Raw genomic sequence first — 9,805 nt, forward strand, 5'->3', positions numbered from 1 at the left:
GAACGCAACTAGAAGCCGTCCGCCCCGCCAAAGGTGCGGAACATCGCCTTCTTGCTCTTCGCCTTGCGCCGGCGCATCCCGCTCGGGATCCCGTCCTCCGGCGGGGGCTGGAAGCCCAGCAAGCTGTTCTTCTCCTTCTTGTCCGCCGGCACCGGGGCCGGCGACTCGGGCACATCGACGTCCTCATCCAGAGGCGTGGGCGCGACCTCGAGCGTGTCCGGGTTCGCGTACGCGAGCGGAATGGCCGAGTTGTACGCGATGATGCCGAGCTGGCGGCAGTAGTAGTTGACCGCGGCGTGGAAGGCCGTCTTGCGGACGAGACGGAGGTTCCAGTCCTGCCAGTTGCTGTTGTACGGGATACCGATCGTGATCTCGAGGTAGCGCTGGTAGTCGATGTGCTGGAGCGTGACGGACGTGCTCGGCTGGAACCATCGGTTCTCCTCCGTCTGCAGCCAGTTGTTCATGCACTTTTCGAGCTGGTCGAGCTTCTCGATGGGTGTCCGCCATGCGACCTGCATTGTCAAGTTTTCCGCAGTCTTGTCGCTGCGCCGAGCGTTCGTGCTTTGGGACATCAAAGGTCAAGAGACGATACGCGCTGGAGGCGAGGAGACGACTCACATGAACTTGTTGAACAGCATGCTGTTGAAGTAATACGTCATCGAACCGTCGGCGCGCGTGAAGATCGTAGCGAAGAGGCCCATCTTCTTGACGACAAGGTTCTCGTCATCGATGAAGCACCGATCCCCAGTGTCGAAGGGGCTAGACGATAAGCCATCAGCAACTAGACACCGCATATATGCACGCAAAAAACATACTGGGTAACGAAGAGGAACATGATCGCGTCGAACGCATTGCTCGCCGAGTTCTTGAAGATGAAACTCGCGCCGATTCCAATTGTGTACAAACTCGTGAGCGAGCTCTCGATGTTGACACCGAACACGCTCAGCGAGATGAAGAACAAGATGATGAGCGCAACGAGTAGCAGCATGTTATCGAGCGTCGTCAACGCCTGACCAACATCGCGCATACTGCGCGACAGGAAGCGGCGCTCCTTGTACACCTTGAGCAGTGTCGTCTTGATCTCTGCGCGCGAGATGTCCCCGTTGTTGTCCTTATCGAACACCTTGAACGCAGCCTCGGCCTCCTGGTGAGTGGGAAACGCGGGGTAGAAGTCACGCGGGATAAGGTACGTCCGCCCGGGCTCCCTGAAAGCCTGCCAGATGGACCGCGCGAGTCGCTTCGCCTCATGAGAGGAAGAAACGTTCCACACGAGGCCATTGAGCTCGTCGTCCTTGCCCTGTAAGTTGCGCGCGTCGTGCAGCATGGCCGTCTTTAGCGCCTTGGCTGCCTGAGTCGCCGCCTGGACGACGACCGCAGGGTCATCCGACTCGGAGCTCCGCCGGCGAGAGTTGCCTGCTGGGGAACTGCCGTTGGCGGGGCTGCCTGCGAGGGGCGAGGGTGGATACCGGTGCTGATCAGCCGTGTTCACCCTAAGGTCCGGCTTGTCTTCATGTGCGAGCCAGCTGCGCCGAGCCTTGCCCTTCTTCTTCTTCCCCACAAGTGTCGCGTCGCGGTCCTCATCGCTGTCAGTGCCACCCAATTCCGGGGTTCCTGCGCGGGAGCCGCCAGGGCTATCTGGCCGCGAGCGACCACCAAGGAAGTGCTCCTTCTCGTGTGCAGGTGTAAGCAAGGCGGAGAATACTGGCGTCGACCGACCGAAAGACGACTTCTGACCATGACGACGCTTTGGACGGTACGTGCGCAGCTTCTCAATCACCCTTAGAGCACCCTGTACTTCTTGCAGACGTTCCCTGTATGCGGTACGGTGGAAGGAGAATGCTGTGTCTCGTCAGATTCGTGCGTTCTGCGCGATGAAGACACTGCGGCGTTGACATACCGACAAAGTGGGAGAGCATCTTCTGCGCGGATATAACCAAGGAGAAGAAGAAGAGAAACTCGATGACTTCGTATAACTGCCAAGACATCAGGAGGGAGAGGCGCGTTGAGGGGGTATATGCTACGTACGCGAGGAGTGTAGCTAGCCCGGCTGCTGTCCTCGTCATCCATGTTGTAGAGCTTGTAGATGTGGACGAAGATGATGACCCAACTGACCCAACCGCTCGCAGCGTAGAGGACGGGTTTGATCGGCTCTTTCACGCTGGTATACATCTCGAGGCGGGTCTTGATGAGTTCACTGACATGACCCCAGACAAGACCGATGACGAAACGGATGACGCCAGGAACGATGTCGACGATGAGGGCAAGACCCCAAGAGATAGAGACGTTTACGGCGGCCCAGAAGAGCCAAGCCTCGACGTTGTCCTTGACATACTTGCGGTCGTCTGTGGGATTTGGCTTGTACCAATAGAAATGGACGATGAGCGCTGGGGTAATGATGAGGCCGGAGAGAATGGTCGAGCCGATGAGGGTGGAGAAGAGAAGCTTGATGAGTCTGAGCAAAGCCGGCGGGAGGGAGAGGTTAGTGTGAAGACGCGCTCTGATACTCCAAAGAGATGAATGACTGCGCACTTGATACAGCCGAACTTGCGCTCTTTCTTCTTAACACCCATGGCATGCTCGAACTTGGCCTCCTCGTCAACAAGGTCCTCTTCGCCACTCCAGTCGTAGTCGTCATCCTCCTCATCGTCGTCGGTGGCGATGGATGAGGCGCGCGAGGCGGGCCTGAACTCGGGCTCGAAGCGTGGGGCAGTGGGGGGTTCTGGGAGCTCCTCCGGGTAATGGACGACGTGCTTGCCCTTGGAGCCGTGGTCAGGACGCTTCTCGTCGAGACGGGTGTCGTCGGCCATGTCGCCAGAGGAGAGATCAACGTTTGAGCGGGAGCGGTAAGCAGGAGACTGTTCGGGATAACTGTCGAGGAGCACGTGAGAGGTGGAGGGGATACGCCTATACGGAGGAGAAGGGATGCCGGCTTCGATCTCGTGAGGGCCAAAGAGCTCCTGGTCGAGGTCTGGGGGACGGTGGAAGCGGTATGGGCGGGAGTCGTCCGGGGGGTGGTGGGAGGAGGAGGAGGAGGAGGGCATGTGAAGAGAGAGCGCGACGGACGAGCGGAGCGGTAAGGATTGACGGGGCGGGAATCTGCGGTGCGTGCGGGCGGTGATGCTGACGGGGTGGAGAGAAGAGCCACTGCGCAGAGACTATAAACCTCTTCCCTGCGTCCGAGTCGCTGCCCGCCTAATCCGTCAGTAGCAGCCTGACGCGCGACAATATAATTATTGGGGTGCCCCTCTCCCCGGCCAGGCCGCCGTCGCCCGGCCTCTTCTCCCCATTTCTGTCTCAATTTTACGCCGGTGCCCGCCCTCCCCCGCTCCCGCTGCCCCCATCAGTGACATCATCACGAACCCACGACGCGTCCCAATTTGGACTCGTCCTCAAAGCAGCCACCATGACGTTCTCCTTCTCTAGGCCAAGCTATATAGCGTGAGCTCGCCCCTGCGCATAGCTATAGCACACCTCCGGCCGCATCCACTGCCACCTCTACCCCCACCCTACCCATGCCGCTCTTCGGAAAGTCCGAAACATTCTCTGAGAACCCAGAGGTTCGCGAGGTCGAGAAAACCGTCGCCAAAGAGGCCCGCGCAGACCAGAAGAACCTCGACCATGCAATCAGCGACCTCTCCCAGGCCGACAAGACCCACAGCAAGAGCATCAAGGTCTGTTTGCCGACCGCTCCCTGCTCCCTCCGGTGCCCGTCCCATTTATTCCTCGACCCACGCTGACCGCCATCCCGCACTCGGCAAATTCCAGTCTGCAGAGAAGGCAGCCCACGCCCTCGACAAGGCCGTCGCCAATGAGCACAAGGCTGCGAAGGCCCTCAACAACGCCGCCCACAAACACGAGGCGGCCATCGCGAACGAGCAGACCGCGGAGAAGACCGTCCAGGTGAGCTTCCCCCCGACGCCCGCCGATCTCTCACGTCGACTCTCATCATCCCGCCCCCAGATCAAGAACCAGCACCAAGATCGCCTCGCGCAGGACCTTGAGCAGAGGAAGCTGCACCTCGAGTCCCTCCGCCAGCGCAAAGAGCACAACGACGTGAGTGCACTGCACCAATGGGCCTCCTACGCCTCGGTCATGCTCATGACATCTCGGATTTACAGCAAGTGAGAGAGACGAAGCTCTCCGACATCCACGCACGCGAAGCCGCAGTTGCCGGGACTCGTTCGACCTTCAGTTCCGGCGACCGCGCGAGCATCGTTGGTGGCGACGACACCGACACCGCAGCCAAGACCAACACCGGTGCCGCCGGCGCAGGAGGTGCTCAGGCTTGACCGCGACGCGCACACCGATGTTACGACCGTGATGACCGTACGACCGGATGACCCCATGCTAGCCATATTACAGGTCGTCGCTGCCATAATAATTGTTGCAATTCGTTCATGTATACCACTACCAGGATGTAGCATACATTTGTCCGCTATGATCGTCACCGAGAGACGCGCCGATACCAAAATGCGCATAGAGCCCCCGTCATGACGCAATTCCATTATATTGCTGCCGTATCGGGCACCCAACATTCGACGAGCGATTGCGCACCTCGGAAGTTCTTGGTCGTCGCAAGTACTCTGGCCCCACTTGATGAAAGCTACGCGCGGAGTGTATAGTCTTAACGGACAACCACTGACGACAGTGGCTCATAACAAGGCATGAACATACCCCGACCCCTGAGCCTCGCGCTACCAATATAGGCAGTTCATGGCAACTGAGCCCACCGAACAGTCCAGTAGCCCTGGTCTTCCTGCCTACGGGTGCCGGAATGGCGAGCCTAAGAGAAAGAGACCTCTGGCAGAGGTTGCTCCGACATGAGCTTGCTCTGCAAGCGACTCTCGTCGAACCTTCACCTCAAGATTAACGAGCGGTACCAGAAAGGGGTTCAAGGGACTTACCATGGCTGGAATGTCGACAGGTCATCGAAAAAATCGACACGTGCAAGCTCCTGCATTCTATCGATCTCGGTTGTGGAGCAGCCGAGCCAAGGACCACTGTGATGCGACGAGACAAGACAAGACCCGCACCCACTGACGGTGCGCTTGAAGGGAGGCCGCGATCCTGCATTGGTGTGGGGACCCTAACCGGGGAGGAAAGGGCGAATGAACGTCTCTTGCCGGCGACCAGCACGAAAATCTGTCATACCGTCAGAGCGAACGATGCGCTGCCGTTCGGGAAGACCTCACTTTTCCTTAGGTGTCCGGTGCTTTCCGGATGCGTTGCAACTTTGTTGACGAGGGCGGAAACGCTTGGACCGTTGCCGTGGCTGACTGGAGGGTATGGCTGCAGGCTGTCCTATGGTACCCTGTAGCGCAATAGGTCGCCCACATGCGGATGGAGAAAGAGGCTTTGTCTTTGTCGCCGGCGGCAGCCGCAAAGCAATAGCACGCGAGTGAGGTATACCATGTCGGCCGCATCCCCAAGACCACGAACCTCAAAGATGTTCGATCCAAGTGCCGTGGATGGGGACGGCATATCAAACTGATCCTGCGCGGCAGGGACGCGGACGAGGAGGGGCCACCGGCTACGCACACCGGAATGAGGGTGGTCGGAATGCGTTGCGCTGGAATCGGTAGGAAAAAAAACATGTTGGCAGACGGACCTGATTCGCAAGCCTGCCGCTATGCAGTACTGCCGGCCGAGAGCGAACTGGTGAACCGAGGGCAGACCTCACTCGATGCTCCGGTATAGACTACCGCTGGTGCTGGGCGGACGAAGGAGAGTGGAGGTGCCGTCTAGGCATAACGGCCTCGTCCTGCGGGTTCGGATGCAATGTGGTGTATAGGATAACCACGGGTGGCTTGCGGTGGTTCTTGCGCGGTGTTCCGGAATAAGCATGGTGGTGCACAGGATATGTGTGTTGCACAAAGGTCCACAGTGACAGATTTGGGCGTAGGCTATGAGGGGGCTGCCGGTGTCTGACAGGTAGGAAGCATTCGATGTCTTCGAGCGGGACGGCGGACAGGGAAGAGAAGACGGTTGCTGCACGTGCAGCGCCAGGTGTGCTGGAGCCTGGCCGCGCTGGTCAGCGCAACTTGAACGTGGTTGCTATGAGAAAAAAGCTGTAGGCGCAAAGAAAATTCAGAGAAAATATGAACGAGCAGGAGAGAAGGGGAGGAAGAACTTTGGAGGTCAGAATGAGGGCAGAGGTGGGGTACCCGAGCCGCGATCGAGCGTGGGTTGATCGAGACCAAGAGTGGGTGGCACGCCCCCAGCGGCAAGCTGCCGGGAACTTCGCCGATGTCGTGTCTTCGTCGCCGTTTCGTCGACGACGTCCTCAATCATCCTCTCGATCGCTGTCGCCGTTCGCTGCTGTAGTAGCGCACTATTCTCGGCCCTCGCTGCAAACCGCCGGATGGTTGGAATGTCCCCTTTCAGACAGCGCAACCAAGGCCACCTCAGCAGCGGTCCGTCGTCGCGTTCCCGGCTGCGCTTCTATCAATCGCCGAACGTTCGCTGCTCATTCTCTCCCCTCGCCGAACGTTCACTGTCCATACTGTCCCCTCGCCTCTCTCGGCGACGAGAAGACAGTACGTCGGTCGACGTACACCGGGTCGTGCTCACCATATGATGGAGCTCCTGACGACGTATCAACCGTCGTACCGGGTAGAAAATTTTGATTTTTGGCATGAATGTTTGCGTGCGGGCACTGTAGTCGGGCATAGGTTTCTTGGTACGTTGTTCAACGTAGTATGCACTGCAGCCTTGATTCGCACAGGTCGGGGAACTCTCAGTGGCGGTCATTTCTTCCAAGGACGATGGCGATGGTGCCCCCATGGATTCAAGACTCTCTACGGTGCTTCTGGCTGGCTTTGGCGTCCTTTGACTGTTGATACGCTGGACAAAGTCTTCCGACCATCTCGGTTGGTGATCTTGTGTTGACTTCTGGGCACGCGGTACGTTATAGCATCTTCGCGGCTTCTTGGAAGGGCACGTTCATGCGCATTGAGTATCACACGGGAGTAGCGTTCACAATGTGCGTGAGCTCATTGCACAGCCAAAGAGGTACGGGTGGTGGTTCTGGATAGAACTCGTTGCCCATATCCCGATGGTTTCTGACGCGCACTCAGCGTAGCGTGACTCATTGCACGTGACCGTGACTTCCCGGTGCTCGGTGCCGCAGCATGGACTCGATTCGGACGCGGCACTATTCCTGGCGGAGACGCGTGTACGCTGTGGCTGGGCTGCGTGCTGCATCCCGGAGGGGCCTGAGGGCAATGGTGGGATGAGGGAGGATTGCCAGCCAGCGAAAGGCCTGCGGGATGAGGTCCGGGATTGTGGCTGGAGAGGACGAGGGACAGGTCGCCTCATTGTCAATCACGATCGGTCGCGGAGGGGTGGCTGAAGGACACGACGGCTACGGCAGCGGCCAACAATCTGGGGTCTTCTCCGCGTGCTCACCGACTCTTCCCTCCTGGATGTCGCCGTCGTCCTCGCTTCCTGGGTAGTCCTGCCATGCCGTTAAGGTAATCTGGAGCCTGAGCCAACAGTTGGTTCGCCGAGGCCTGGGAACGCGCAATTCCCCGCCATCCAGTCTTCCATCTTCCGCTCCAGGCAGTCAGCAAAACCGTAACATCTCCGCCGGTAGCGCACCAGGATTGGCCGGAAGAGTGGGCGCGTGGACAGGCGAGGAAGAGTCAGTCGCCGTTTACAGTTTGGGTGGTTGTTCGGAAGGGGCGGGGGTGCGCGACCCTGGGGGTTCTGACCCCAAGAAGCTGGCGCTGTTTCTGCCGAGGTACGACTTTTACGACAACGTCTCCGTCTCGTCCCCCTCATAAATTCGCTCGCGATGGCTCCCGACGGCCGTGCTCCCGCTTTCCCCGCCCATCTCTTCACACCTCGCCTCCATGCCGTCTGAACACCCCCACATGCACGAGTTCGTCCGTCCGCGCCGCCGCATCTTCACGACCGAGTACGATGATGACGAAGAGGAGGAATACGACGTTTATTACTTCTTCCCGTCACAGAACCGCGTCTACTCAGTGCGTATATCCTATTACCACCTTGCCATCCATTCCGACCCGTTATGAAGCGTCTTCGCTTGTCTCCTGAAGCTGCTGAGGACGAACGCGCATTCACCTTCACTTCCGACTCGGAAGTCTCCAGCATCGACTCGCTCCCCGCTCTAGAGCACTTACGGAAGCTCCCATCCTCTCCACCCGATGCACGCATCCCAGAGCTCGTGTTTACAGGGCAGGTGGAGGACTGCGACATCAAGCGCTTCGGCTACAACCAGACGTTTCGAACGGGCTTGTGGGCTCAGGTGCGTGAGCTCACGATTCATCGCGCAACGGACACCAACACCCGTTCCCCGCTGTAGTCCCGCCGTTTCACTCGTCGTCTTGACGCGTTCATCGCCAAGGCCATGGCGCGACTGCGTTCCCTGAAGCGCTGCCTCACGCGGCGCACGTCTTGAGCATCGCGTCGCTTGCCTCTCTGTACTTTATCTTGCGTTCGCAGAGGCAGGGAGATGGTTGGTTTCAGTCCCCAGTTGTCGGAGAGATGCTTGGAGAAAAACCGCGTGTCGCAGCGGCACATTCGTATATACTAGTATTGTAGAACGTGTTTCTTGTCCACGACGCGTCTAGTCCTACCCCACATTTAAAACACGTATAGCGTCGCCAGTAGTCAGACTCATGGTCTTGTAATGTCACAGTGCAACGGAACAATGCCGTACTTCATGTAAACAAGCATACTGGGCATACGAGCACCAACAGGATTCACTCGCCCTCAAGCAATGGAGCTGGGATCTGCGAAGTGAAGTATCGATTGCCCAACCCCTCTGGAGGTGAGAAACCCATGCGAATTGCACGGCTCGAGCGCAGGTGGGGAGATCCAGTACGGTCTTGCGGTTGGAATGCCTGCCGCAGCTTTGCAACGAACGTGTGCGATTGGAAGACTCTCATATGCATTGCTATGTTCCGGTAGAGCACGGATGGGCGCGATGATCCGCGTATGGAGACCAGGGCGGCCGGTGTGGCAGGAGGAGAGCTCTGCATGGGTGGTCATCGTCGTCCTGCGATTGCCTCGCAACTCGCGCGAGGCAAGACCACAGCCCGATCATATTCATGAGACTTTACCGGCTCAGAACAAATCAAGCAGCGATTTGAAGTGGGTTGTGGTCACACTCGGGGCAGGTCCGTTGAGGGAAGCATGCTTGGTTGCATAGTTGGCGGAAGGTTAACCTACATAGGAGGGTGGGGGCCGTCTGCCGGGGTAGGTTCACGAAGCCCTCGCTTTTACGTGTACCTGGTCGCGCGTCCTATTTATGCGCTTCGGTGAAGAGGGTGGTTCCAGCCGTAGTGCCAGTGGTGACAGTAAGAAGGTTCGAAGGTTGGCTTGAGTGACAGGGCCGCGGTGTGGTCGACGGCACAGCTTCGATCCCAGCGCACCTCGGCAAACACCGACCCTTCCTCCTCTCCTGGTCCAACGCTAAATCTTCCTTTGTTCGCAGCTACTACATCCGAGTATAGCACTCAGAAGGCTCTTGCGTGAGAGGCCGCCTCCTGCTATTCTCGCTCTACATTGTCCTCGGGCCACACATCAAATGGATTGCCCCGGAACTGCAACTTGTTGTCTGTCGGCGGAACCAGGTCGGTTGTGGCCCACAATGGCACGGATGAGAGGTATGCCTGTGACGTGGGTACGAGCGGATCCAGTGGGCGTGTTTGCCAGCAGGCGTCGTGCCAACTGACCTTCGGGCGACTTCTTCATCTCCGAAGGCCCACTGATTCGCGCCTTCTCCAATCTCGGCTATTCACGCAGTACGTTCGCCTTCCCCAGCTTCTCGCCTGACCAG

The 9,805-nt window shown here is 58.5% G+C and overlaps 6 protein-coding genes across 6 annotated transcripts; 3 read left to right on the top strand and 3 right to left on the bottom strand.

Annotated features, from left to right (window-relative positions):
• Nucleotides 1–8: 8 nt before the first annotated feature.
• L226DRAFT_452859 (uncharacterized protein) lies at nucleotides 9–2,807 on the bottom strand (the record flags this gene model as incomplete). Its single annotated transcript, XM_067675095.1, has 6 exons — nucleotides 9–561; nucleotides 619–759; nucleotides 816–1,839; nucleotides 1,898–1,973; nucleotides 2,026–2,452; nucleotides 2,530–2,807. 6 exons carry the CDS (start codon nucleotides 2,805–2,807, stop codon nucleotides 9–11), a joined length of 2,499 nt encoding a protein of 832 aa, XP_067541183.1.
• A 705-nt stretch (nucleotides 2,808–3,512) lies between these two features.
• L226DRAFT_556576 (uncharacterized protein) lies at nucleotides 3,513–4,289 on the top strand (the record flags this gene model as incomplete). Its single annotated transcript, XM_067683138.1, has 4 exons — nucleotides 3,513–3,671; nucleotides 3,766–3,900; nucleotides 3,961–4,053; nucleotides 4,119–4,289. 4 exons carry the CDS (start codon nucleotides 3,513–3,515, stop codon nucleotides 4,287–4,289), a joined length of 558 nt encoding a protein of 185 aa, XP_067541184.1.
• Nucleotides 4,290–4,306: 17 nt separating this feature from the next.
• On the bottom strand, nucleotides 4,307–5,212 carry L226DRAFT_115182 (uncharacterized protein). The gene is made up of 3 exons (XM_067672159.1): nucleotides 5,193–5,212; nucleotides 4,905–5,142; nucleotides 4,307–4,853 (listed from the first exon to the last, which is right to left on the bottom strand). The coding sequence occupies exons 2-3, from the start codon at nucleotides 5,071–5,073 to the stop codon at nucleotides 4,489–4,491; spliced, it is 534 nt and encodes a 177-aa protein (XP_067541185.1). The 5' UTR covers nucleotides 5,074–5,142; nucleotides 5,193–5,212; the 3' UTR covers nucleotides 4,307–4,488.
• L226DRAFT_115303 (uncharacterized protein) lies at nucleotides 5,057–5,846 on the bottom strand. The gene is made up of 2 exons (XM_067672162.1): nucleotides 5,152–5,846; nucleotides 5,057–5,086 (listed from the first exon to the last, which is right to left on the bottom strand). The coding sequence occupies exon 1, from the start codon at nucleotides 5,592–5,594 to the stop codon at nucleotides 5,199–5,201; it is 396 nt and encodes a 131-aa protein (XP_067541186.1). The 5' UTR covers nucleotides 5,595–5,846; the 3' UTR covers nucleotides 5,057–5,086; nucleotides 5,152–5,198.
• Nucleotides 5,847–6,800, top strand: L226DRAFT_115302 (uncharacterized protein). The gene has a single exon (XM_067672161.1). The coding sequence runs from the start codon at nucleotides 6,099–6,101 to the stop codon at nucleotides 6,624–6,626; it is 528 nt and encodes a 175-aa protein (XP_067541187.1). The 5' UTR covers nucleotides 5,847–6,098; the 3' UTR covers nucleotides 6,627–6,800.
• A 604-nt stretch (nucleotides 6,801–7,404) lies between these two features.
• Nucleotides 7,405–8,686, top strand: L226DRAFT_529084 (uncharacterized protein). The gene is made up of 3 exons (XM_067679524.1): nucleotides 7,405–7,988; nucleotides 8,039–8,269; nucleotides 8,327–8,686. The coding sequence occupies exons 1-3, from the start codon at nucleotides 7,854–7,856 to the stop codon at nucleotides 8,420–8,422; spliced, it is 462 nt and encodes a 153-aa protein (XP_067541188.1). The 5' UTR covers nucleotides 7,405–7,853; the 3' UTR covers nucleotides 8,423–8,686.
• Nucleotides 8,687–9,805: the final 1,119 nt, after the last annotated feature.

Source organism: Lentinus tigrinus (genome assembly GCF_003813185.1).
Source record: "Lentinus tigrinus ALCF2SS1-7 unplaced genomic scaffold L226scaffold_2, whole genome shotgun sequence".
NCBI lineage: Eukaryota > Fungi > Basidiomycota > Agaricomycetes > Polyporales > Polyporaceae > Lentinus > Lentinus tigrinus.

Excerpts from the sequence above, each read along its gene's own strand:
- L226DRAFT_529084 (XM_067679524.1), top strand. The coding sequence starts at position 7,854 with ATGCCGTCTGAACACCCCCACATGCACGAGTTCGTCCGTCCGCGCCGC. Across the intron at positions 7,989-8,038 it reads CACAGAACCGCGTCTACTCA|CGTCTTCGCTTGTCTCCTGA; the intron begins GTGCGTATATCC and ends CCCGTTATGAAG. Across the intron at positions 8,270-8,326 it reads GAACGGGCTTGTGGGCTCAG|TCCCGCCGTTTCACTCGTCG; the intron begins GTGCGTGAGCTC and ends TCCCCGCTGTAG.
- L226DRAFT_115303 (XM_067672162.1), bottom strand. The coding sequence starts at position 5,594 with ATGTTTTTTTTCCTACCGATTCCAGCGCAACGCATTCCGACCACCCTC.
- L226DRAFT_115302 (XM_067672161.1), top strand. The coding sequence starts at position 6,099 with ATGAACGAGCAGGAGAGAAGGGGAGGAAGAACTTTGGAGGTCAGAATG.
- L226DRAFT_115182 (XM_067672159.1), bottom strand. The coding sequence starts at position 5,073 with ATGCAGGATCGCGGCCTCCCTTCAAGCGCACCGTCAGTGGGTGCGGGT. Across the intron at positions 4,854-4,904 it reads CTGTCGACATTCCAGCCATG|GTTCGACGAGAGTCGCTTGC; the intron begins GTAAGTCCCTTG and ends CTTGAGGTGAAG.